Source organism: Hesperophylax consimilis, chromosome 8 (genome assembly GCF_061612785.1).
Source record: "Hesperophylax consimilis isolate HC1 chromosome 8, BYU_Hcon_1.0, whole genome shotgun sequence".
Lineage (NCBI taxonomy): Eukaryota > Metazoa > Arthropoda > Insecta > Trichoptera > Limnephilidae > Hesperophylax > Hesperophylax consimilis.
In genome coordinates, this window is record NC_142843.1 from 7,080,963 (window position 1) to 7,103,590 (window position 22,628).

General features: G+C 33.9%; 1 protein-coding gene across 3 annotated transcripts in view; it reads left to right on the forward strand.

The window, feature by feature from the left end:
• Nucleotides 1–363: 363 nt before the first annotated feature.
• Nucleotides 364–22,628, forward strand: part of LOC149421495 (glycine receptor subunit alpha-4-like) — a 222,397-nt gene continuing 200,132 nt past the window's right edge. For all 3 annotated transcript variants that reach the window (XM_089634415.1, XM_089634416.1, XM_089634417.1), the window contains exon 1: nt 364–877. In XM_089634415.1, the coding sequence (XP_089490541.1) occupies nt 834–877 (44 nt within the window). In that variant the 5' untranslated portion in view covers nt 364–833. The remainder of the gene's footprint in view (nt 878–22,628) is intronic.

The following is a 22,628-nucleotide window of genomic DNA, read 5'->3' on the forward strand; positions in this document are numbered from 1 at the left end:
GACATAATAAGATGGATAAAATTTATCAGTCGTCAAAAAAATCTAATAAAACTATTTATTTTTAAGTCTGGCATAAATAATGTATCTGATAGTAATTGCCATTTTCAATGCGTACTAGACTAAGCACCTTAAGTATATGGCTACCTCTATTTATACTTCTCATAAACGAATGTTTTCTTTAAAAGCTTTTTGTGAGCTCTCCTAAACATTTCAATTATGTTTCATTGAAAAAAAAATCATTTTTAAAAGTTTAGTCCAGCCCTTCATCAGCAATGTGTAGCTGCGCAGAAATTGCAAATAATAAACGTAAAGGTTCTGCCCGTGACCTAGCGGAAGGCGTGCCAAAAGCAGTCGCGACAACCGCTCTCCGCCACAACCACCTCAGTGGCCGCGCTACCCCGTAGTGCCCTGTGAGACCTGCCATCTTGGAAATAACCAAAAAGCGCGCGAAATAACAACACGTAAACCTTTACCTAACTTATGGGAATATTTTTGTATAAAAACGCGGCGCTCCAGTGACGATATCATGAAAGTTACGAGTGTTTTAACGAGAGCTCATTATAAAAATTAAACTGAAAATTTGTAGTTAGAAAAATTGTTTTAAACGTTAATATATTTAGTTATTTTAACTGATTTTTGTCAGAATGTGATCAAGTTTGTGTGACAATGTTGTATAATGATGTTTTCTTCGCCGCTTCGACCAATGTATTTAGTGCCTTTCTGGGATGGTGATAAGGGTTTCTTGTCTTCCCAAGAAGTAACGTTGTGCCTTGAAAACAGTGAGTTTGGTTAAGTGTTTTTGGAGCTGTATTACGGCTCTATACTCCAGCATTATGAGGATCTTCGGCTTGCTGGGACTTATATTGCTTTTCACAAGGTTTGTCCAATACAAAAAAAACTTCTGAATTATCATCAGAAATACGATTTATTCATCACACAATCAGTTATCAAGAAAATTCACTTTTACATGTCATTGTATCATTGTTGTTCACCAAATGGGCCCTTGAATATGAAAATAGATAAGTGGGCAAACTTTTATTGTCGCTAGAGAAAAACGCAACGTTGCATAGCTGAAGTAACATATTTATTGCAACGAGCTTATATGATTAGGCGTGAGGTCACGAAGACTGTACCGTACCGGTGACAACAGTTAAGCTGAGCTTTTATAATTGTAAATAGTTTTACCAGTAGCCAAAGGATAAAGTACTTCATTCAAGTTCATTATTCAATGCCGATACATCGATAATTACTTGTGACATAGATTTAATATGAGACTCGTGATTTATTATCTATTTAGATGTACAATTAGGCATAATATAATATCATTTGTTAAAACTGATCGCGTCAGAACTTAATTTTTTTAGTGCTTTTAGCTCAACCATCGATATAATATGCCTTAATGATAGGTCATTAACCTGCCTATGCAAATTAATATAAAACAAATCAGTTACATATCGTTTACTAATTCTTATCAACTATCTGATTCCTATCTAGTTTTAGCACACTTTTTAAAATATAGAAAAAAAATTTGGTGATATTATTTCAAAGCACTCATCATGTTGCAAATAATTCAAACAGAAAACCTGTGCAAATTTCATGGTGTCAGAAATCAGTTAGAGAGGTTTTGTTGCCTAATTGATTTCCTAATTGAATTCTGCTTTTGATAACGCTTACAACTTTTGAAACTTCAGTCACTAAAATGAAAACTTAACTCCAAAATTAATAAATGAACTATTTTAAAAAAGAATTCGAAATACTCTAAGCAAACATAAAAAAATATGAAGACATCGTAAATATAACACCAACCTACAGTCCGACTCGGAACAGGAATTCCTAGTGAGGTAGAGAGTGAATATAAACTCCTTCAACATACAACACTTATACTTATTAATAATGTAACACGTGATAAGTGTATCTTTAATAGTAACTAATAAAAATAAAAATAAATTTTTATATAGTCTCACTATAGTCAGGTAAATCCAGGTAGGAACACGGAGTGTTTGGCTTTAAAGAAAGCTTTATAAATCACACATTACATCGAAGTTTGTATCTCCGCACGTTGGAACTTGAAAATCATTTGATTGCCAATTCATCGCTATTGTCGCGGAGTACTTACTTGCACACTTCTGTGGCGGGAGAAAAAATGCCCGCCAAGAAAACAAGGTCGAGGAAATCAAGGCTGGCTAACTAAAATAAATCGACGCCCGGAGAACATCCGGCAATCGCAGATAGCATCGGAAAATCCGACGCCGATAACCGTCGCTTGTTATTTTTGGAAAAAAACTCTCCTTAAATGAGAAGTCAAATTTGATGAACAGAAGTTGTTCAGATTCGGTAGAAACAGAAATACTAAAATAAAACATTTTTCACTTGTAACAAACACTTTGTGGGTATACGTAATTATAATAATTAAAATAATAATAACTTTTTTTGAATACCACTTTACTGTATATATTTACAACCAACGGGTTTCAGTTCAACCCGAACCATCATCAGGGTTAATAAAAACATATTTAACCGATTTTGAAGCCATTATCCTCAGGTCCAGAAACAGGGAGCTTAAACTTATGCCTCGTAATTTATATATTTTATTTTATAATAATTCAAATAAAATAACTTTATGAATAACACTTTATTGTATATATTTATAACCAACCGGTTTCAGTTAAACCCGAACCTTCATCAGGGTTAATAAAAACAAATATGTTTTTTATATATTATTAATAGTAATTATTATTAAACCTGTACCCGTAGGTTATTTCAGTATGTAAAATATAAAAAACTCAAAAATATTTTGGCACCTCTTAAAAGAATGGAAATGTTGTCTCAGAATCCTCTTAATCAATCAAAAGAAACGCAGTGTTGCTTCATCCTTTTATTTAGTTGCCTCACATGAGGTAGCCTAACCTAACTTAACCAGTGTCGGGGGGGCGAATGAAAATAAAATGTGTGTACTTGTTTATTAATAAGACCAATATTATACTATACGAGCAACGTTACTTGAAATTTTTTTTTTGCTATATCAGTGACTAGATCTGAATAGCCAGCTTCTTCCCACCTATTTTTTTTCCTCTATCATTCCCATTTCCACTTTGTTCAGCCTCATTCCCCAGAATGGGAATCTATGTATATAATATAAATGAAGTACCTACGGACTACGCGATCTAGTTTAAGACACATCTAAAGATCATTTAGTAATATCATCACACGTTATATTCGTAAGTAAGTAAGTGCTTGCTTCTGTAGAGAATAATAATGATGTTTCAGCCGTGAATGCTTTTAGAATTCTTGACATTATTTCGTAATACTTGGTCATTCAGAAAATGTATTATGTGTTATTTTCACCAGTCTCTTTCGGAGCAATCCCCTCAGACGGCTTGACGATTGTCGTTGAGAATTTCAGAGATAAAATTATTACAAAATACCATTCAATTGACGGCCTCCGTTGTCGAGGTGTAAGGCTCTAGACTGGGAAGCCGAAGGTTGCGGGTTTAAATCCCGACGTGCGCAAGCAAGTTTTATTTGATGAATTTGTGAAATATCACAATATATATGCATTTAAAAAAATATGTTGTATCCTTTATCCAGATTGGACGTACTCTTAGTATCGCCCTTGTGTAAGACCATCATTTAGAATTGAAACGTTGCTTGAAATGGCTTTAGCCGTGTTTCGCGAGCCAGATACTTCCTCGCCTTTTTCTCCTCACTACCTTCAGCCTCACAATATACCCCAATTGGGGATGCCATAATCTCACTGGCTCCAGACAGTTTGGAGCAGTTGAGACTCTTGTGCGGTATTCACATCAAAAAAATTAAAAAAAAGGTATCAAGCAAACAATATTCAACAAACACTTCTGACAAATTAAACGAAAAGCTTTTTAGAATCATTGAAAATTTGTCTCAAAATAAAACAAACATTTTATTACACCTATTAAATATGCGAACATTACTAACGAACTTAGCACGTACATAAAATGTATATTGGTAATGTTGGCCGCCAAAAATAAAATTTCGTTGCATTCTCTGAAACCAAATGACGCCAATGCAAGAAACATTGGCGTTAAATGTCACTTTTTTCTGCAAATCAAAAAACTATTTAGGCACACCTGACGCACGTCACACAATATGAATTATTTGAAAGAGCTAAATGTGACGCTGTCACGTGCAAAACAGGTGTATTTCCTTGTGATTTATATGCAGTGCAATCAGATTAGTTGAAAAATATCATCTAGTCAAGGATTTTTGTAACAGTGAACTAGAAAACTACTCTTTGATTAGTATTTTCTAACGATGGGTTGTTTCGGAGAATTTGAATAATTCATCTATTTTGTTTTTAAAGAAAGACAAATATTCCCGGGTTACGAATAACCTGACAATATTTTAAAATCTCCTACTACCACCACAGTAAGCTGAAAATTTTGCTTGTGTTGTGATGGAGGACTTAGCCAGCCGAGGAATTGAACACACTACGCCTGAGGACTCAAGCGCAATGTCAACCTGGCCACCGACCGGAATTTTAATGTTCATTTTCTGGTTCTGTGAAAGTCCTATTAAAGTTCTGTTATCATATTTTTTATAGGCTAGTTGCTTGATAGAACTGAAATAAAAACAGAACTTGAAAATGAACGTTGAAATTTGATGAATTGTTTAAATTCTCCGAAACAACCCGTCCTTAGTTATGCATTACTTTGAACTAGTTTTTCGTTAGAATAAAACATTTCAAGGTTGTCGGAAATTCATTTTTTATGAACACATGGTTTTTATTCGGATTTTCTATTGTGCGAAATTATTTTACTAAAATTATTTTACGTTGCATGATTTTTTAATATTCAAATCATGTGTGCATGTGGGTTACTTTGGCAGCATATTTCATATAAAAAAAATTCTTGGTTTCGAGAAGAACAATATATTTCCATTCATAAAAAACGTTTTATGTGATCTAGTTTTCGATCGACTTCAAATAATGCAAGTTTACTTTGATGTATATGATGGGTATTCGTAAATACAAACACTGTTATCATATTACAGCGTCACCTCAATGAACCTCCGGGTGATTCACTAGATCTGGTGCATCAACGAATCAGTTTAAATTAACCCACAGTCTGAGTTTAAACATGTTCCCTTTTCTCTATGTATCCCCATCCTTCCCCACCTCTCTTATAGGCTTATCCAACGTCGATCTTCAAGTATATGTATTTTGAAGGTAGACAGGACCGTGGGGTATGAAATGGTCCCAAAGCAGTTTCACAATTAAACACCGTTTAAGTGCAATCTATAATAATTACCACATGTCCTTATAAATACAAAAGAAACAGTCATCCCCGTAAGACCTTGGCTCTAAAGTCTACTTCCTCTAGGCTCTAGGCTCGAGTCATCCTGTTATTGATAGGTTGCGTGACACAACCTCGCGTTGCCTTCGCGCTTAACTCATTTTAAGTATTACCTTACATTGTCAAACATCACGAATTACTATTATACACAGTTATTCAGACTGACAAATTGTATAAAATGCGTGATAAATCATTCAATTGTCATGAAAATAAACAAATACTCACTTATTACACTACTTGTGTAGGATATTGAGGGCATTGCTACGAGCTTTTATACGAAGGAATCTTTTTTCATAATTAGAATCTATTATATTTCCTTCACAGGTAAGATAATTGAAATATTTTTTTCGTAATAATTGGGTACTAAAATAAAACCAAAATTTTATAGTTAAGGCGATGCAATACGTAGTAATTCAAAATAATGTGTTCTTGGTTTGATAATTTGTTCGCCTAAAAATTTTTCTGGTGCTTTAATTAAATACTGCGAGTAGAATACATCCTGACCTTTAAAATGATCGAGTATTTTTTAGATAAGTCTTTTTATAAGCCCAGAAATAAAAAATGTAGGTATACGGCCTATGAAAACTGCTTTAAAGTTCAAAACCTCCTACTTAAGAACCCATTTTCGGTTATGGTTTTATTGTTTGATGTGGCGAATTAAGTTATTTATAAAATGATTGAAAGAAAAATAATATTTGTGCCTGAAAATCCACAAAATAAAATAAAAGGCACTTTTTGGCCATGTTTTTTTCTCGCATAAATCAAAATAGGCGGATGGTGTTAAGCGGAAATTTAAACCTTATCGCCATCTACGTAAGGGTTGTTATTGATAGCGGCTCAATTTAAAATATTACACGACGTAGTGCATCGCCTTAAGTATAGACAGATGATTTTGAAGAGGACACGTTTGAATGTATTTGTGCACACAGATACTAATTGAAAGTTTCAAAAAAGTTTTTACTAATTTGGAACACCCGCCCGCAGTCCTCTCTGAGGCAGAAAATGCTCAAAGATACTGAGGTTTCTCAGTTACTTGCTGATGTGTACTCGGCATTGTTCGGAGAAATGAATGGTTTGGAGCAAAGTTTTGATGTTGTGATTCTAGTGTATCTAAAATCTGTGTTTAATTTTAAGGTGGAAATAATATAGGGTTTTCCAATAAGAGGTGTTATTTTGATATTCAAAGAAACTTTTTCCGTAAAAGATCAATGGTTTCGTTGCTTGTGTGGCACGTAACGCCGTCTTGTTGAAAGTAAACGCTGTCCAGATCAATACTATTCAATTTCAGCCATAAAAAATCACTAATTATCTCTCGATAGCGGAATCCATTCACCGTAACTGTTGCTCCAGGGTCATTTTCGAAAAAGTAAGGTCCAATGACTCCGCCGGACCATAAACCGCACCAAAAAGTCACACGTTGAGGATAGAGAGGCTTTTCAACAATAATTCTTGGGTTTTCCGAGCCCCAGATGCGACAATTTTGCTTGTTGGCGAAGCCACAAGATTTTTCGATGGAATTCTAATAATTAATAATAGTGAATTTTAATAATTTCAATGCGTTGTTGAAGCGTGTATCGTTCCATTTTTATTAATGGCGTAGTTTTTTTCTTGTCAAATGTTAAAAAATGACAGCTTCAAAAGTAACATCTACCGAAATAGCGGGCCATTCAAAATAACACCTCTTATTGGAAAACCCTGAAGTATTCTTAAAAATTAAAACATATTTCTTTATTTTTAAATATTTCTTTTACGTGATCGTGCCATGCTTTTCTCGGGCGTCTCCGACTTCATGTATTCCTACTTCACGTAGTTTCACGCAATCCACATTTTCACGGTGAAAAACTACATTAAATTAATTTGAATACAGATCTCATTCCAGCGCAGACATAATACGTTGAGTCTTCGTCGGGAAGACGAATCCCCTATCATCCCCTACATTTTGTACCATTCAGTAGCCTATACCATATTGTAACTATTATAAAACTACATCATATTGACTTTAATTCTACTCCGTATCTCACTCCAGTTAAGTCTTCCTCGACGTCCCCGAATTCTTCTACAACTTAAACTACTATCTCAACACTTTTGGCACTTAGTCTTATAGTTTAAGAGTCTATAAAGACACACGAAGAAATACCGACTTGTACATCTGATACTTCCTAACAAAAATCTTTTTTGTGATCTATCCAGTGTACCACTTACTTCGTAGAAAGGTTTTTTTTAATTTGTCGGACCACACGACCTCGTTCAAGACCTTGTCATTTTAACGAAAGAGGGAACAGTGATGAACACATTTTTCTAAGTTATTTAATATTCAATCCGCGTTTAATCTAGCACATCGGCATTCGGAACATGAAAGTATTTTAATCCCGGGCGACAGAAGAGGAAAGAGTAAAATTACTATTTCCACGCTTGCCTGACAGTGCTACCGCACCCAAAATAAAATTCTGTTCTACAGATAGATAATTCCCAACAGACCTTCCTTCGTTCATTACAATAGTCGCCTGCACGGAGACACGGCACAATTAGTTGGCTTTATAAATATAAAACTAGATAAAATATCGTAGCTTAGTACCTGCTCTATTGTAAAGTACCTAAATATCCACGTACCATTTTGTGGAGAATTTTCAAATCTACATTTATTTTTATGAACAATTTTTTTAATGATTCTCCTAGCATATTTACTAAAATATTTTTGTTTATTTATTTTATTTCAAAGAAAATTTACGTTGGAGGGATGTAGGGATGTAAGAAACCAGGGTTGTAGGTATGTAGTGGATGTAATAATGTAGGAATATAGGGATGTAGGCATGTAGGGTGTAGGGATGTAGGAATGTAGGGATGTATGGATGTAGGGATGTAGTGAAATTGAGATATAGTGATGTAGGGATGTAGGGATGTGGGGATGTAAGCGTGTAGGGCGTAGGGATGTAGGGGTGTAGGGATGTAGGGATTTAAGAATGTAGGAATGTAGGGATGTAGGCATGTAGGGATGTATGGATGTATCGATGTAGTGAAATTGAGATATAGTGATATAGAGATGTAGGGATGTAGGGATGTGGGGATATAAGCGTGTAGGGCGTAGGGATGTAGGGGTGTAGGGATGTAGGGATGTAGGGTTGTAGGGATGTAGGGATGTAGGGATGTAGGGATGTAGGGATGTAGGGATGTAGGGATGTAGGGATGTAGGTATGTATAGATGTAGGAAAGTAGGGATGTAGGGATTTAGGGACGTAAGCATGTAGGGCGTAGGGATGTAGGGATGTAGGGATGTATAGATGTAGGGAAGTAGGGATGTAGGGATTTAGGGATGTAAGCATGTAGGGCGTTGGGATGTAGGGATGTAAGGATGTGGGGAAGTAGGAATGTAGAGTTTAGTGATGTGAGGGTGTAGGTATGTAGGGGTATAGGGGTGTAGGGATGTAGAGATGTATGTATTTAGGGATGGCGGTTGATTTTTACAGATCTGAGATTTCCATTATTTACATAATAGTTAGTAAATTATTTAATTTCGATTTAGTGAATATTTTATGTGACAAGTAATATGTTACATAGTTAATTAGTACAGCTTGCAGGGATGTACGAATCCAGGGTTGTACATATGTAGGTATTTACGAATGTAGGGATGTAGGGTGTAGGGATGTAGGGATGTAGGGCTTAGGGATGTAGGTAGGTAGGGATATAGGGATGCATAGATTTAGAGAAATAGGGATGCAGGGATGTAGGGATGTAGGGATGTCAGTGTGTAGGAATGTAGGGATTTAGGGATGGCGGTTGATTTTTACAGATTGGAGATACAGCTAGCAGGGATGTAGGGATGTAGAAATCCAGGGTTGTAGGTATGTTAGGATGTAGGGATTTAGAGATATAGGGATGTAGGGATGCAGGGTGTAGGGATGTAGGGATTTAGGGATGCTCCTGTATTATGGCGCGTGATGTTTAGATTTTGAATGTTTTTTTTAATTTGTCGGACCACACGACCTCGTTCAAGACCTTGTCATTTTAACGAAAGAGGGAACAGTGATGAACACATTTTTCTAAGTTATTTAATATTCAATCCGCGTTTAATCTAGCACATCGGCATTCGGAACATGAAAGTATTTTAATCCCGGGCGACAGAAGAGGAAAGAGTAAAATTACTATTTCCACGCTTGCCTGACAGTGCTACCGCACCCAAAATAAAATTCTGTTCTACAGATAGATAATTCCCAACAGACCTTCCTTCGTTCATTACAATAGTCGCCTGCACGGAGACACGGCACAATTAGTTGGCTTTATAAATATAAAACTAGATAAAATATCGTAGCTTAGTACCTGCTCTATTGTAAAGTACCTAAATATCCACGTACCATTTTGTGGAGAATTTTCAAATCTACATTTATTTTTATGAACAATTTTTTTAATGATTCTCCTAGCATATTTACTAAAATATTTTTGTTTATTTATTTTATTTCAAAGAAAATTTACGTTGGAGGGATGTAGGGATGTAAGAAACCAGGGTTGTAGGTATGTAGTGGATGTAATAATGTAGGAATATAGGGATGTAGGCATGTAGGGTGTAGGGATGTAGGAATGTAGGGATGTATGGATGTAGGGATGTAGTGAAATTGAGATATAGTGATGTAGGGATGTAGGGATGTGGGGATGTAAGCGTGTAGGGCGTAGGGATGTAGGGGTGTAGGGATGTAGGGATTTAAGAATGTAGGAATGTAGGGATGTAGGCATGTAGGGATGTATGGATGTATCGATGTAGTGAAATTGAGATATAGTGATATAGAGATGTAGGGATGTAGGGATGTGGGGATATAAGCGTGTAGGGCGTAGGGATGTAGGGGTGTAGGGATGTAGGGATGTAGGGTTGTAGGGATGTAGGGATGTAGGGATGTAGGGATGTAGGGATGTAGGGATGTAGGGATGTAGGGATGTAGGTATGTATAGATGTAGGAAAGTAGGGATGTAGGGATTTAGGGACGTAAGCATGTAGGGCGTAGGGATGTAGGGATGTAGGGATGTATAGATGTAGGGAAGTAGGGATGTAGGGATTTAGGGATGTAAGCATGTAGGGCGTTGGGATGTAGGGATGTAAGGATGTGGGGAAGTAGGAATGTAGAGTTTAGTGATGTGAGGGTGTAGGTATGTAGGGGTATAGGGGTGTAGGGATGTAGAGATGTATGTATTTAGGGATGGCGGTTGATTTTTACAGATCTGAGATTTCCATTATTTACATAATAGTTAGTAAATTATTTAATTTCGATTTAGTGAATATTTTATGTGACAAGTAATATGTTACATAGTTAATTAGTACAGCTTGCAGGGATGTACGAATCCAGGGTTGTACATATGTAGGTATTTACGAATGTAGGGATGTAGGGTGTAGGGATGTAGGGATGTAGGGCTTAGGGATGTAGGTAGGTAGGGATATAGGGATGCATAGATTTAGAGAAATAGGGATGCAGGGATGTAGGGATGTAGGGATGTCAGTGTGTAGGAATGTAGGGATTTAGGGATGGCGGTTGATTTTTACAGATTGGAGATACAGCTAGCAGGGATGTAGGGATGTAGAAATCCAGGGTTGTAGGTATGTTAGGATGTAGGGATTTAGAGATATAGGGATGTAGGGATGCAGGGTGTAGGGATGTAGGGATTTAGGGATGCTCCTGTATTATGGCGCGTGATGTTTAGATATTGAAGATTTTCATAATTTGCATAATAATAGTTAGCAGTAACTTAAATAATTCCGATTTAGTTCATTTTTTATGTGACAAATAAAAAGTTAATCAATACAGCTAGGCAGTTATTTATTTTTTATTTTATTATTCATTTTCGGAAAATCGACAGTTTACATTTAATCAGTTTGTACATAAGTATCAGTAGTAAAATAAAACAAATTATGGATTTCCTCCTTGTGACTTTAACTGAGACAGCATAATATGGAATAAGTTATTTAAATTTGTGAGAAAGGAACATGAATTAAAAAATTTATACAAAACAAAATTATATAAAAAGAAAAATTTACAAAACATTACATTTATAGCCATGATGAATGATATGAGAACAACATAAAGTGAAAGAAGTATAGATATTCATATAACTAATATTATAAATACGAAAGTATGTTTGTTTGTTAGTTTGTCCTTCTTTTACGTCACAACGGAGAGAACGATCGACATTTTTTTTGCATATTGATAATGGAGGACTTGTAAGTGAAGTGACATAGGCTCCTTTTCATATAGGAAAACATTTTATTCCCGTGGGAAAATTCTTTGTACAGTATTTTTTTCTTAATACCACCGGACCAAAACAGGGGGTAAGAATTTGTAAATAATAGAGAAAGTTTAATTTTATTAGAATATATTATATTTAAATTTTGAAGGTTGTACCCAAAAATGTGTTGAATTTAATATTTGATCGTTATAGAAGAAGATAATACTAACAAATTTAAACGAAACATGAAGCACCACAAAAAACCTAAAAATGAAAAAAAACGGTAACTGTTAAATATGGGAATCAAACGCAGGGTTTATGTTTCAAATTCACAATGCCTCTAACCACTATAATATGAAATATGAGATAAACAAGATGACGTTAAAAAATCAGATCATTATGGCTTTGTCCCAGTAAGACAGAGAGATCTTGGGTTCGATACTCAGTTACTGGCGTTGCCTTTTTATTGTCTTTTGTCTTGTTCTGTTTCATGTTTCGCTTATATTTATTAGTATTTATTTTTCTTCGATGATTAAATAAAGTAAGTATAATTGAATTCTAATTTATTTGGTACCAGAATATATTAGATTAAAATAAATACTTTCTTCTTTCTTTCGTTCTAGCCCATTTCACACGCTATCTGTCTTGTACTGTCTGATATCGAATATCGCACATTTAATCAAAATGAAAATTTCAAAATGATAATTTTTATAGTTAAATTTCTGTTTTTGAAACTTTTGGACTACGAAACACGCCTAAATTTAATTTCTTGTTTTCTTCTTTATTCCATGTCTAGTAATCATTATAGTAAAAAAATATATGTACAAATAATACAATTATTAAAAACTTATGTTTGAGTATAAAAAAAACAATTTACATGATTTTTTTCTTTTGGACGTTTTTATCCTATACTAGTCATCACAAAAAATATATAAAAAATGTTAATGATCCACCACAAAGTTGCGAAACTATATTTCTTATTTTTGTAACCCTCATTAGCGTGTATTCCGCCTATTATTAACTTTCTTTAAGGGCATAATGTTTCCGTTCCACTTGTCATGCGTGAAATAAAGTACGTCCCAGTTTCTTCGCTGATTAACGATACCTATAAGGTAACAACCTAAATAAACTTTCATCGTGTTTAGCTAAACTAAACTAAAGGTTAACGCACTCCTCAGTCCATTTAATTTTATGTGGGTCCGTTGTTCAAAACACTACCAATATCAAGAATTTCAGCGTAGTTTATTTAGTTCCTATCTAAAAGTACACCCTGTTTTGGGGGGTATATTGTGAGGCTACAGAAAATGGGGAGCGAAATGAGATTGAAAGATACCCTAGCTGATCAGATCTTGTCACTAAGCACGGCTATAGACATATATGGTGGTTTTTCACCAGAGTTACGCTAAAAGTAGGTTTTTGTCACGCCTGAACGTTCATCAAATATGCTGTTTATTAATTATACACGGTGTTTGGAAGCTCGTAGTACAAGCGGGAAATTAGTGAATCGACATCATAAAAAACTGATTTTATTCTATTATTTCGATTATTCTTTACTTTTACTTTTTTGAGCCGGGTCTACGCTTTGACACACTTTAAAATACACTAAACAACTGATATTAACCCCGTAGCCACCGAACATTTTCAAATTTTACATCAAAAATTCCAACAGTAGGTATGGGAAGTAAAACAAATTATTTACTTAAGCAGGATTTGAACCAGCGACCTCTGGGTCCAGAACAAGGGATCTTTACAGCTCAGCCACTGAGTCACACGCACATCATGATGTACTCAACATTCGAAATCAGTATAATATTTGGTTAAATATGAATAGTGACGTTGGTTATGTTAGATTAAGGAAGAGATTACAACTGAGCTATCTGTAGTATGCGTGGTATGCCATTATAATAGTATATCCTTCATATTTTCACGTCAGCGTCTCGCATGGACCAAGGGGAATGATTCATCTATTTACAGTATGGGTGGTGTCAATTCAAGTGAGAATACGATATAACAGACCTTATGAATGTTAATAAGATCAACTGCGCTGAATACGGCACTGTGAATAAAACCTCTGCTTTTTTGCTTGGGCCAAGGGGGTGGTACACTCTCGAAAGTTCTATTTGATTTCAGCATTCAATCTTTATTTTTTGTTTATGACTATTAAAGATATATAGATCGAAGACAATATTAGCGATTTCTAAACGAAAATCTGAAAAAGAAAAATCAGAAAAGAATACGGTCACTTCTAGGACTTGAACCACCGGGGCACCGCTCTACCACTGAGCTAATGGACCCTATCCGCTTCGGTCACTTTTAACTGTATCATACTTCAAATAAGAACTACCAACAATGTCTTAATTTTTTCACCGCTCATTATTTATTGGCAACTATCTTCATGTATGATCGCAAGATTCAACCCGAACTAAATGCAATCTAGACAGCGTCTTTTATAAATATATAGATCGTATAATAGTACATATATTTACAGTCCTCCTCACTTAGGATTCCTGTTCCGTGGTGGACTGTTGTAGATTGTTGTGTTGGTGTTAAATCATATTTGATTTTCTCGTCTTCACGTTTTTAGAAATCATCTTCATGCTTGTTGATTTCCTCATCTTCATCTTTATAAGCCTTATCTACATATTTGTAGACCTCATTTTCATTTTTGTTTGTTGCTTTCCTCATCTACATCTTTCTAGACCTCATCTTCTAGCTAAGAAATTTTCTCATCTTCATGTTTGCAGACCTAATTTTAATGTTTGTTGATTATCTTATCATCATATTTGTTTGACTGTAGGTTGTTGCGTTGGTGTTACTTCATAATGTTATGTTTCCTCGTCTTCATGCTAACCATATTTTGATTTTGTTTTAGAAACTGTTTGTTTTGTGTATTGCATTCATACAAAACCGTTTAAAACATACGTAGTATTCACATTCTTTACAATAACCTAATAGTAAACATAACAGTTCAGTTGCCATTACCCCAGAGTAATCCCCGGGAAATGAAAAGAAATCAAAATAATTATTCAATTAGAATGATTAATTTATATAAGTTAAAAATCTAATTTAATATTTAATCATCGAAAATTATAACAACCTATCAATGAACATATAAAGAGAAAAAAAACGAAAATAATAATAATATAATAATATCTAGCTCAATTGGTAGTATTTATCCCGGGTTCTCTTTTTATTTTCATATGTTCATTGAGATTTGTTAGTATTATTTTCAATGATTAAATTACATTTTTTTATTATCTCTATAAATATTTATTATACTACCGCGAATCTCAAGTAAAAATGTATTCCATCTTACTTTAAAACAATTATAATAAAAGAATTCCATATGAACGTGATCAGAACCTCTGTTACAGAAAACTGTTAGTGCACCAGTAATATGATTTTTTTCTAGCCAACAAACCGATTGTGCGCTGGTGGCATTGGAATTTGACACTAACTGCATTTTTTGATATGCGATTTAAACCTGTATGCCTTGAGAAAGTGCATACATATCAGGAGTCATTTAGATACTCGCTTGTACCTAGATTACATGCAGTTGGCAATGTTTTCTCAGAAATCGTAGATGTATCAACTGCACGGAATATAGTTACAAGAAGGCTATAATAACATACCTCATTAATAATAACAATTAATTTCAGCAAAATACCATTCTCCTGTACGGGTTCTGTATAATTTTCAATGCAAATTTTAGTTTTGATTACTATTTCACTGATTTTTCATGTTCATATTACTAAATGTTTGTAAAAGCTCTTATGGACGTATAGTAAATAAATAAATAAAAAAATAACAAAATCGCTTGCGTTTTTAACACTTTAGAGTTTATTTTTTTATTACAGCCATCTAGCCCCTTAAAATGGGTCATGCAATACGTCAAACTATTCTCTTTCAAATAATCTGTCGATCACTGCTTCTGCAACATTATTTTCCTGTCAACATTTTCTGTCGAAATTGCAACGTACGAACCATGGCAAAATTGATTATCTGATGCCGTAATAACTCGCAAACGGTGATCACCATGAAGTCGACATTGCTTATTGTGCCTGGAATTTCTAAGTCAACTCTATTTTCAGCTCTCAATATCAATTCTATCATGAGCTATTGAAGGTTAAAAAATCAAACAATTAGATAGATGTCAATTTTTGTGGATGCCATATATCTATAAATTGTTTAATACGCAAGAAGATTATAAAAAAAAACTATTGTTTAGATGTGTTATCGTGATTAATTTCATTATGCGTGTGGCGCTTCTTTCTCTAGACAATTTAGTTTATTAGGGAAACAAACAGTTGAAATAAATATTATTGAAATAATTACATGTAACATGGTTGCATAGTAAAGTCTTCACATATAATTCATATGATATACAGAAAAACATACATAAATAAAGAAAGACATAAAGTGGAGATAACCAAAAATAAAATCTAAAAATACACATAAAATACCGTCTGGTCTAAGCCCGCCACATAATTCAATATGTACTTTTTTTCATTCAATAATTAGATTTTATATTATAGAAGTAATTTCTATTGCTGGTCAGGTTCACGCAACAACTGTGCTACGTCGGTTATTTTTAATCGCCAAATAATTCAATATGTACTAGTATATCATTAAAAAATGATTGCTTTTTGATTATTTTTTCATTGCATTGATATAATTGTATTTTGTGCACGTTCTTCTGAAAAATTAATGTTGTGAGCAGTTTTTTTTCGAGTGTGGGATGTGTAATAGTTCTAACTAACTAACTAACTAACCATCACGCCGTTTCCCCGCAGGGGTAGGCAGAGAGGACGGACCGCCAAACAACTCGGTCTTGGCACACACTCCTTGCCTCATTCACATTCATACATCGTCTCATACATACTCTTCTATTATTCTGACTCTTGACATGGCCCGACTCGAGTATCTGATTCACTTGATCGTGCCATGTCTTCCTCGGGCGCCCCGACTTCTGCTACCATTCACATTTGCATCATATATCCTCCTTACACTCCTATCTTCGCTCATTCGCTCTACATGCCCAAACCATCTAAGCGTCCCTTTCTTAATCTTACTCATTACGCTTACATCAGCCTTGCACTCTTTGCGGATCTCCACATTCCTCACACGATCAAACATGGTTTTACCACACATACGCCTCAGGGATCTCATTTCAACAGCATTTAATCTACTTTCATCCTTTCTTTGCCAGTTCCATGCCTCACTTCCATACATCAAGGTAGGTACCAGCACTCCGTTGTGGACTGCTAACTTCGCTTTTTTGGACAATTTTTTGTTAGCGCCTACGGCGTTTAGTCCTCCATTAACGGAATTACCTGCATTTACCCTTCTTTCGATATCTCTGTCAGCCTTCCCATCTCTCGTAAACAGTGTAATAGTTCTTATAATATAATTCAAAGGTATTGTTTCGAACAACACTCCATCGTACGCTCGTAGTTTCCTTTTGATCGGGAAAAGAAAAACCCCGAATGCAATTGACGTCAATTGCATTGTGAAATTGATTGGCGATTTGATCCCGGCCAAGAACTGGCGATCCACAGTCCGACCTCGCTCCCGCCCCGGTGTAACGATACCTCGCCTCGCCTTGTGTGCATTGGCCTATATTTAGTGGATGTTTACATTGTTTTCGATAGTGCTCCGATAAGGTCAATGCCACTAAATGTCTGAGACGTGTCTTAGGTGATACGTATAAATTGGCCTTGAATTAATATGCTATCTCATATATAAGCAGATGCTGATTTTGGTTTCGTTTCCAATTTGTACAAATAAAGTTCTCAAATCTTGTTGTGCCGCTGCAAAAATTTTGCCGTGCGCCATCTTATTCTGTTTTGGTCATAACTAACATGCTTTTTACAAAATGGTGTAAATTTTACCATCTTACCAGATGTGTAAAATGGAACATAATCTTCCATTGGTAGTTTCCACAGAATAACTAATTATATTCGCAGAAATAATTTTTTACGCACATTATTAAGAATACGTTAGCGTTTAAAGGGTTAATCACCAAATTCAAGTCGTTAAATGAATAGTTAACAGTGCAATAAAATGGAGATAACAGATTTATATAACCATGTTTCAAATTTTGTAATAAAAACCATCCCAAAAACTATCCAACCAGCTTTTTATAAACATTTAAAAATATGCACATCGGATGAAAAAGAATGAAGATGATATTTACATGAGGAGTCCACAAATTTATTTGTAACGATTGCAACTTTCTTACTCTAGAAATTTTCACTTCTACAAATTTTAATACTAGAGTTACGGAGCAACTAAGAGGTTTGAATTATAATCATAATTTTGAATTTGCCACCCATATTTTAGATGGGGGTCTCAATAAGAGTAAAGCACCCAGTGAGTCTCTCACATTATCAAATCATATTTTATAAAAAGATATTTTATTACACCAATAATTTTTAATTTTTTAAAAACAAAAGAAAATATTCTCATTATTTTGACATAGATTCAAATATGGCAAAATTTCATTGCTACTGACGCTGTATAATTATTTATAAAACCTTGCAAACTTTTTACACTCGTTACTGTTTACACTACACTCGATATTGTTTATGGTATTATGAATCTCTAAATAATATAAAACAAATTCGCTTTCCGCGTCTGTCCTTTTTTTTTGCTTAGTCTCAACTACGCAACGGATTTAAATAGGCTTTTCACTATCATTTAGAGAATATCTTCCGAAAGGTTTATATGTATAATGCATGCATGTTTTATTTATAGAAAATAGAGAAAAGTCGATGTTTTGTAATCAAGTCGTAAAAAATTATTTTCAAACTAAAAACATATCCCTGAGCAACGCCGGGTACACGTGATCTAGTATACATTAAATAAGTCTAATAAATGTTGAGTTAAGATCTACCGAATTATAATTAAAAGCTTTGCTGATGACACTGTATTACTTTTTAAGGCCACTGACTGAAACACACTAATCACAAAAGCAGAAGTTGGCCTAAATATTACTAAAAAATGGGTTGACTCTAACTTATTAACTTTAAATATAGATAAGGCTGAATTCATAATCTTCAGCACAAACTCTAGAGGCCAACCCTCCAAAAACATCTACCTTAAAATACATTCCTGTCACTCAGCGAGCACCCTATGCAATTGTCCCCCAATCACTAAAACGGAATATATCAAATATCTTATATATATATATATATATATATATATATATATATATATATATATATATATATATATATATATATATATTACTTACACCGTTATATACTTCGACCGTTATTTAAAATGGGACAGACATATAGAGTCAGTTAAAGGAAAACTAAAAAAGTTGATTTACTTTTTTAAAAACGGGAGAAATGTACTAAACATATATGATATAAAGAATATATACCTCGCAATAGCACAATCCATAATGGAATACGGCATTATTGCCTAGGGCTATGCTAGTAAAAAATACATAGACACACTGTTTAAAGCTCAGAAAACCTTAATAAAAGTAATACTTAAAGTACCAATACTAACACCCACTTCAACCATATTCAAAAAATTTCCAGTGTTGAAGATTCAAAAATTATATTCAAAACAAATACTAAAGTTCCTTTAGAAGAACCTAAACACATTTAAAACTTCACAATTTTCTCGCAATACTAGAACAAGACATGCACACCAACTACTAATACCAAAAACCCATGCTTTGGACAAAAATACTACAGATTCCAGGCTATAAAACTATACAATTCACTTCCAACACAATATAATCCTAATCATCTAATCTTACAGAATACAAAAAACATATATGGAACTAACTACAATCCTTTTAATATTTAATTTTGTTTAACATTTTTTTGTTAAAACTATTTAAAAACTGATTTTGTATTTTTATTTTTATTTTGTCTCTGTGTAACTAATCTCCACTGTATTGTTTACTATTATATAACTTAACAATTGAAAAAGTCCTCCACAACACAGGTGAACTCCTAGCGTGGAGGACAATATATTATACCTTTGTAATACTAATATATTTAAGAATAAATAAATAAATATTCGATGAATTTTGAACTCCTTCATTAATTAATTGAATAATTTTATTTTATAACGCATTATGTCTGATTGTGGAGTGTCTAAAATTACCAACAAATCTCACACATCCTTAATAAGGTTTCTGAACAGTTGATAAAGTGTAAACATTTTCGAATAATGATTACAAATCACATGATTTTTCCCTGAATCACTTTACATTTCCCCACACCTACTATTTTACAAATAGCTAGTCTCGATTATGTATCAGGTCAGTGAGTGTGGGAAATGATTAATAACCCAATTGCGTTGGAAACACGATGTTAAAAAAACGCCTTGATTTATAGAACCAATGTAAAAATCCAACCAGAATATGTTTTCTCTTGTGTTTGGCTTTGAACCACTTTTCAAAGAAATTATTAAGGGTACTTTACAGCGTTTCTACCGCGGGGTACATAAAACTTCCACAGTGATTTTCTTAAGAGATTGAATCTACCTCTTTCTCACGCAACGTCGCACTAACTGTGTTAACGTACTGAGGCTTTTACAACACAACCTCCGCTTAAATGGTTGTTACCATTTAATTTCCGTAATAACGTCCTACGTTATGTGAATTACACTTTTTCTGCTTTACCAAATGGCTGGTTATATAATTTGCGCTAACATTTGTAGGGAATATTAATATTAATCGATTGCTTACTTACTTCACCGAGCACGATCACCAACATTAAAAATCAACCACTATTACGTTATTAACATACCCCTAAAGTGCTTATAAGAAAAGGTTATTTACCGAATAGCTTATTTAGTTTATTTGCCGAATTGTCTAGTTTTTGATAAACTACTCCTATTATTAAAAATTCTTATCTGAAACAATTACCAATGATCGTATGTAGTTTGGAAAGAGACTATTTTTTTTTTAAATATCCGAATGAAAATAGTGACGTAACTTTTAAAATTACATATTCGATGGAGCCCGTGAAGCGCGCAAGTAAATTAAATTGAATCTTATTTATCAACTCAATTTATGCAGGATTTTTTAACATTAACTCCAGTTAAATCATGTGAAAAATAATTTCCCTCGGATACTATGTCATCTTTAGGAATGCTATGTGAAGGGTCTTTTTAGGAAAGAAAGGTGAAGAAGTTCTTGGAAGGAAAAGGGTGTGAGGTGTGGGTAGAAATATGGAGGTCAGTGTGTCCAGGAGTGACGTACGTGTGGATCCATCTCTTCCACTGCAGTGCAAGGCGATGGGTCGAGAGTCCTGCTGGACAGGTCAAAATGTCTACCTCAACCATTTTCTCCTAATCCGGGCTAACACGCTATTGGTGGGCAGATGTATCTGTTGCCAATACCACGAGAAACCTCACCCCATGAACCCGGGTACCCCTGCTAAGTCAGTGAAGAAACCTATGGCAGAGGTGTTGGTTATCCAATAAATGTTTCCCGGGGTGGCGGTACCCATACCCGCCTCCCAAATTTTAATAATAATGGAAATAATGCACCCATGTGATTCGCAATTAATATACCTTCGTACAATCAATGAATCAATTTCTATGAAGCTGCCACTGAAAAATATAAAATGTTAGGGTTCAATAAGTTACTCTAGTTGTTTTACACTAGAAAAATGCAATTTTTAACTATCGCAGTAAAGTAAGAAATGTTTTTCGTGTTATTAAATGATTTTCCTGATTAAGTAATTGCTGATTTATAATTTTTGGCATTTATAAAGCTTATTTACTTGCCGACACACTTGCGTGTTATTTGAACATTGAATAAAATATATGACATTTTTTACTGCTTGAAAACCATTTGTGCTTTAGATACGTACAAATTTCTACTCGTGTTTTATAAACTGGTCGTAAAAGCTTAGAAAACAAAAAATACTTGCACATAAAAATAAAACAACACAGATTTGCGTAGAACGAAACTTTTCCATTGTAACATTTTACATGTCCAGATGTAAAAACACCACGAACCATCATAAAGTATCGGTACCTGAATTTATGTTGGTGCCACAAGTTTATGTTGGTGTCACAAGTTTATGTTGGTGCCACAAGTTTATGTTGGTGCCACAAGTTTGTTACTACAATTTTTTGTATCTATACCAGCACTTTATTAAATCCATCAAATCATGGTGACGTTGGTAATGTAGTTTTAGTGATGTGTCTTATATGTAGTATTGGTCAAACCAAAAGAAAAAAAAGTTTTTAAAGAAATTTAGAAATATTTGTATTTTGTTAAAAAAAACTTTACTTTTTACTAGTTGATTTTTTATAAATTTATTCATAAGATACTAAAAAATATAATTACAGAAAAAGGAATCTTTGACTGTCCAAATGGGAAGGTTTCAAAATCACACTTCATACGAACTAAATCATTGATAGATTTAGTTCGTATGAAGTAGATAATGTAACACAAAAACATAAAATAAATTGGAGAAATTACTTTTTACATAACATTAAATTCATAACATTGTGGAAATCACTCTTATGTTTATAATATAAGACATAAGTTAGGTAAGCAACTTTTTTTTTATTGTTTCTTTTATGTGTAAGTATTATTATTTTAACTTATTTAAGACGTGTTTATAATTTAAGGTTTGAAGACAAAAATTATAATAAAATGTATTTTATATAATAAACATAAATAATAATAAATAAATATAATTAGATAGAACACATTATACATATATGCGCGTGATCATTTTCAGTAAGGGTAATACGGATTACCATTTGTATTTTGTGTCTTGGTCGATGTGTTCTGTACACATATAAAAACCACATGTATTGCATAAATGAGCATATTGTGGGTACACTTGTACATTTATATGTACAAGTACAGTGTGCACACCCGGGGATCAGTGGCGAAGAAAACGTCACACTTGGTATCGAGCCAGATTAAACCAGACGTAAACATACGACAACTTGTTCGCCAAATACCTCGCGAACACTACTGGCTATACTGGCTGAAGATTTATTTATTATTGTTCAACAGTAATTACTGTTGGACTTAAAACGGTTAGAATTAATGATCCACCTGACATTTCAATTCAAGCTTTTGGTGTCAAAATATAT